Source organism: Volvox carteri, assembly GCF_000143455.1.
Source record: "Volvox carteri f. nagariensis unplaced genomic scaffold VOLCAscaffold_159, whole genome shotgun sequence".
Classification (NCBI taxonomy): domain Eukaryota; kingdom Viridiplantae; phylum Chlorophyta; class Chlorophyceae; order Chlamydomonadales; family Volvocaceae; genus Volvox; species Volvox carteri.
Genome location: NW_003307702.1, coordinates 6,641 through 12,476, shown reverse-complemented (window position 1 = coordinate 12,476; position 5,836 = coordinate 6,641). Strand labels below are relative to the sequence as shown.

Here is a 5,836-nt window from a genome sequence, read left to right as displayed (position 1 = left end):
TACCAAAGTAATTCTCAAACGGGTAACAAAATNTCAGTTAACAGAAGCAACAGCTAATACCGAAAATAGCTGAAACACAACTTCACTTCACGTGAAACAACGGTGCTCGCACGCACCGAGACGCTCTCGGCTTCAAATTTCACATTGCAGAGCTGGCCACGATCCCTCCTCGATCATTCGAGCACTTTCGCTGTGTGAATTCATTCCCAGGAAAGATTTGTTGTTTGGGCCAAAGACCTTCCCTCTTCGTGTCAGCAATGTTGATGGTGCAAAGCATATTTGAAAAACGTATGCTTTCTCGCGCAGTTGCAGTTACGCTATGATGGCAACTTCCAAACACCAAGTTTGCGACGCTCTGAACTGCCGCATCATGGGGGTACGGCAGCCTGTGGAACGAGCCGTGTTACAGGTACATGAGTAGACGCTCATGTACCTGTGTGTGTGTGTGTTCTTGGGGGGAAGAAGGGGCGAAGGGTGGCTGTGGACAAGGTGGGTGGATACGTTGGGAAGAGAGAGGGTGCTTGTGTGTGCGTGCGTGTGTCTGTGTGTGTGTAAGGTGGGGAGGACAGGATAACTCAAGGAGAAGGGGCCTCTTGTGATGAAAGCATGAATGACTTGCGCACCCTAATCGGGACGTGTGCTAGGGAGATGTTCGGCGTCGCACGGGTAAAAAGGTGAATTTTGTGAAGCGTGACTGGTGGAACGAGGACTGTGCCGCTGCATGGAATGATATGATGAGTTTCCGTAAGGAGATCAGGGACTCCGCCTCGGGCAAGCTGCCGGACATTCATAGGGCTACCTGGAAGGCCAAGCACCGTGTCTTCAAGGAGGCTACTAGGAAGGCCGCTATTCAGGAGACCGAAATGGAAAATATGCGGAGGAGGATTAAGGCCACCCTGTCCAACCCACGCGGCTTGTGGACATGGCTGCGTGGGGGAAAACCGCCTCCTTGCTGGATCTCAGATATTAATGCTTTTACCGAGCATTTTTCCAAGGTGCTTAATGGTGCGGGAAACGCGAGGCAAGGCTGCAACGAGGGTATCCAGTTTAAATGGCAGGATGAGGACCGGGTGATGCACCGACAGGAATTAGTTGCTTGGCTTAACAAGGATTTTACGGAGGGCGAAATTGTTAGCGGTCTCAAGGCTATGCGCAACATAGCCTGTCCGCGGGCCTGGAGGGAACCCCGGCCGAGTATTATAGGTACGCTATCAGGGAGAGTGAAGGGCAGCGGCCAGTGTTTGTGTTGGCGCCTTACTTAACGGTGCTATGCAACCGCATATACGGAGCTGATTATTCGCGAGCTGATTATTCACGACTAGCACCGTTTTCCCCTATACAAAAAGGGGGACGCGTCCTGCTGCGACAGTTATCGGGGCATTGCGGTTGGGGGCCCACTATGCAAAAGTTACGGCAATATCATCGGGAGGCGACTTATCAATTACTGTGAGGGCAACAGGCTACGCGCCGGTAGCCAGGCTGGGTGTGGGCATGGTTATGGCACCGAGCACCACTTGTGTACCCGCATCAATACTACTAATATAACATCCATGGACCCCCGGCTTTTACGGACACACCCGCATGCAAGTGTGGGTTCCGCACGCAAGTGTGGAACTTGTAACTTGTTAGGGTTGAAAATCCTTCCGATGGTGGAAGGGAAAAGTGCCCCTAGTCGATGGACGGTGGTGGCCTGGGATAAAGTTGACTTGTGAGCTGAACAGGAATGGAGTTCAGCCGCCGTCGATCTTGCAAATTCCCCGGTGATGGGTGTGGAACCTGAGCGATCCACTGAGAAGTTGGCACTTGGAAGGGAGTGAACGACCTGGGACCCCTGGGACTCAGGACATCATAACAAGCCATCAGTCAAGTCGTGTCGAACATTTAGCACAGAAATGCGCAAGCTTGACTCGGCTTGACCACACACACACGCACATACATACACTCTCTTGCACTTGGATGTGTCGGACCGTCTGTCTTGCAGCCACCCTGTGGACCACTCTCAGGCTACCGCAGCTCGGTCGCCACCATGAAGGCAGCTGCTGATTACATCTTGTCACTTGGTGTTGGGATGACAGCAGAGTGATGGAGCTGATCTTGAACTTGTTGGAGCAAGGGATGGATGGCAACAAGTGATAGGGAACGGAAATGTGGCGGGTTGGGCTAACGGGCGAGGGTGAACGGGATGGATATAGAGTGGTAGGCAGCTGGGCGGGGCACGATCTCGCTGCTCACAGCAGTGCTGGGTGACGAGGACGGTGCTGGTGCTGGTGACAGCGAGGGTGAGGGCGCCAGCATCCTTGTCATTGTGTAGGTGGTTGACGATGACCTTCGGTATGTCGCTTTTTCCTCAGAGCACCTAAGGCCTGCGTTTTACGGAAGATTTGAACCCGTAAGGTGTGTATAGGGCTTAGCCCTGTCAAAGGAAGCCCTCCATGATAGTAGTTCGGTGGCGCCCTTGTTCGGGCCGCAGTTCCTCCTGTGAGCAAACATGACTCAAAGCATCTTAGACACTCAAGAAGAGCTTCAAGATCCATAACGCTGTATCAATAGCTCGTGGCACTTCCGCCATGAGCAGAATACGTCAATCGCCCGCTTTGCACATAAGCAAAAATGGAGCAGCGGCCTTCATGATGACTTGATATGTTGTTTTCAAGGGCTTGCACGGAGGGATATTGCTTCCGGGGACGTAACCAGGTGCAGAGGAACGGGGGTGGACGTGATAATGCAGTGATATACAGCTATAATATAAAAGTTTAAAAGGCTAACTGTCGACAAAATGAGTTCGCCGATCTGCACCTTACCAACACACCACCTGGATTTGCAGCTGTTGCGCACCTTTACCGGACGCCGTACAATCAAGCTGGCCTCTGACAAAAGTCACCTTCCATAGCACTTCCAGCTCTTTTAGCAAATGTGCACAACGCCCGATATATAATCGCTGGCTTTTACACAACGTATTTTGGCCTGTTCCACCTCTGTTGCGTTCGTAAAAGCTGCTAGCTTCCTACATATCACCAGCAAATGAGTTAGAACATATGAACAGCTGCGTGGAATTCCGAGAAGCTGCTTTGGACCCTGCAAACGTTTGCAAGGTACTGTTCATTGCAAAACCTTCACGCTGTAGCCGCCGCACTTCAGTTCCATTGCTCTAATTTATTACGCGGCTGGCTCAATCATTTATTTATTTAGCCCCTGCTGACGTTGCTCCAGGCACAGCGTCGCCGCTTCACGGACATCGACATGCCTAACTCGTCTGCTGAGGGCAACGTGCGACTCAATTTTTTTGAGGTGAGTTGCTTGTCTCTCGTGTTCATGTATGGATATTTGAAGCATCAAGGTGGCTTTGTCGACGGGCTTTCGACGTTTGTGCAACGCTCTGCTGCAAGGATATGGGCGTATGCGGCGTTTGAGCGTAATCCCGACAATTATGCTTACGCTGTGTAAGGAGGCTACGAAGGCTGAAAGCTAGACAGTTTGGCAGAAAAGTACACGTCGTTAGGCGAGACATGACCACTTCGTCCGATGTCCTTGACCTTCCTCGCGACAGAGACGACTGCTCATTTCGACTTTCATAGTAAGGCAACTGTCTTGCTCCTTTTGCAGGTGTGATCGAGGGGACCTGGCGCCAGCGAGTGTGTAGAACTGGAACCCCAAGGGCCCCTCGCGTGCATCAGCCGCTGCCGCGCACTGCCTTCGTCATCATCCTCCACTAGCGGCCGAGCTGACGTCACAATCGCCAGGTGGGTGTGCTGGGCAGGTTCTTGGATTCTATGGGAGAAGACGTGTTGCACATGGATAGACGAGTTGGTGACGGAGGGGGATTTCGGTATGAAATTGTTGTACCTTGGCAAGGTACGGCGTGTAGGGAGTATGGCATGAAGGTCTTTCCCCGTATGTTCACTGCGTGGGTGCCACTTTGTGTCCGTTCGTGATTTAGTGATGTCGTACATACGTCCGGAGCAAAGTTTCTTGCTGTGGGTGTTTCGTGGCGCGGTGTTTTTCTCCTGTTGTGCCGGCAAGCAGCAACAGCAACAGCGACAGCAAAAGCACAAAGGCAGCAAACTGCAAAGATAAGGTCAGCAAACACAGATAGAAGCTGCAAAGCCGGCCGGTGGTTATTGTTGCGGTGTTCAGTGGCTTGTATTTGTGCGCGATTGTATGTATGTATGTTTGTATGTATGTAGGTGTTCAAATGTGGGTGAGAATGTGCTCTCTCGCGCGCGTGTGTGTGTAGTTGTGTGTAAGAGTATGTGTGTGTGGGGGGGGGGCGGGGGGATGCTACTGTTTTAATTGTGATGGAGAATTCGAAACTGCCCGCGATCCGCCTTTGTGCTTATTAGTATGTTTCTGCATTTTGTGCACAACTGCCCATGTCGTTTTGCCGTGCATATTCAGTGCTCGTTGCCTCCCCTGCTAGGTGATTAACAGCGTGTTTGTGTGTGTATTTCCCCGCCCACCTCCCGGCCGTTCCCGCCGCCGGTCTGAGCGAGCCTGGGCGAGGACTTCCAACAGGACAACACATATCCGTAGGGTTTAAATAGGTCGGCCGCCTCACCGTCGGCCGCTTTGCCGTCGGCCGCCTCACCGTCGGCCGTCTCGCCGTCGGCCGCCTCGCCGTCGGCCGCCTCGCCGTCAGCAGCCTCGCTGTCGGCCGCTTTGCCGTCGGCCGCCTCGCCGTCGGCCGCCTCGCCGTCGGCCGCCTCGCCGTCGGCCGCCTCGCCGTCGGCCGCCTCGCCGTCGGCCGCCTCGCCGTCGGCCGCCTCGCCGTCGGCCGCCTCGCCGTCGGCCACTTTGCCGTCGGCCGCCTCGCCGTCGGCCGCCTCGCCGTCGACCGCCTCGCCGTCGACCGCCTCGCCGTCGGCCGCCTGGCCGTCGGCCGCCTGGCCGTCGGCCGCCTCGCCGTCGGCCGCCTCGCCGTCGGCCGCCTCGCCGTCGGCCGCCTCGCCGTCGGCCGCCTCGCCGTCGGCCGCCTCGCCGTCGGCCGCCTGGCCGTCGGCCGCCTCGCCGTCGGCCGCCTCGCCGTCGGCCATCTCGCCGTCGGCCGCCTCGCCGTCGGCCGCCTCGCCGTCGGTCGCTTTGCCGTAAGCTTTCGGCGTTTCCGCGTCACGGTTTGTCGTACCTCCGGTGAGTCACGCGCTAGTTAAACGCATCCCTTGTCTGTGCTGTGCATTTCCTTGTTGACGTTGCCCTATGTACGTCATTGTACAATTTTGCAGTGCGTCACGTCTTGTTTGTTAGTTGGTTGTAAAGCACTGTCTGTTGTGGGTTTTTGTTGTTGTGCCGCATGCGACGTGCTTGTGCAGTCTTATTTTGTTTGCATCATAAAGCAGATCATGGCCGGGCAGCAGATCAGCAGCTGATAGGCAAAACAGCAGATCAGCTAACATCTAGGAAAGACAGCAAACGAGACCAGCTTACCGGCTTTTAGCAGCACGTGTGCCGTGGTGTGGTGTATTGTGCTGCATGACAATGTAACTATTTTGTAAGTGTCAATTTGTAAGATTATGTGCTGCATAATTTATATTGCATCCTGAATAAATTAATAATATTTTACTCATGATTGTTTCCTTAAAGCATTAAAGATAAATAGTACGTCAAGTAGATGTACTGTACAATTTTGTTGTTTATACGCAATATACATTTAAGTAAAGTTTTGTATAATGTATTATCGTTACGTGATGCTTCCGACGTCAGCGTGTCGTCCCCAGCGGGATCATTGTGTGCGTGTGTGCGTGTGTGCGTGTGTGCGTGTGTGCGTGTGTGTGTGTGTGTGCGTGCGTGTGTGTGTGTGTGTGTGTGTGTGTGTGTGTGTGCGTGTGTGCGTGTGTGTGTGCAC

General features: G+C 53.8%; 2 protein-coding genes across 2 annotated transcripts; one reads left to right on the top strand and one right to left on the bottom strand.

The window, feature by feature from the left end:
* Positions 1–734: 734 nt before the first annotated feature.
* VOLCADRAFT_108575 (uncharacterized protein) lies at positions 735–2,785 on the top strand (the record flags this gene model as incomplete). Its single annotated transcript, XM_002959314.1, has 2 exons — positions 735–1,203; positions 2,235–2,785. The coding sequence occupies 2 exons, from the start codon at positions 735–737 to the stop codon at positions 2,309–2,311; spliced, it is 546 nt and encodes a 181-aa protein (XP_002959360.1). The 3' UTR covers positions 2,312–2,785.
* A 942-nt stretch (positions 2,786–3,727) lies between these two features.
* Positions 3,728–5,515, bottom strand: VOLCADRAFT_100797 (uncharacterized protein; the record flags this gene model as incomplete). The annotated part of the gene is made up of 3 exons (XM_002959311.1): positions 3,728–3,768; positions 4,556–5,119; positions 5,419–5,515. The coding sequence occupies 3 exons, from the start codon at positions 5,513–5,515 to the stop codon at positions 3,728–3,730; spliced, it is 702 nt and encodes a 233-aa protein (XP_002959357.1).
* Positions 5,516–5,836: the final 321 nt, after the last annotated feature.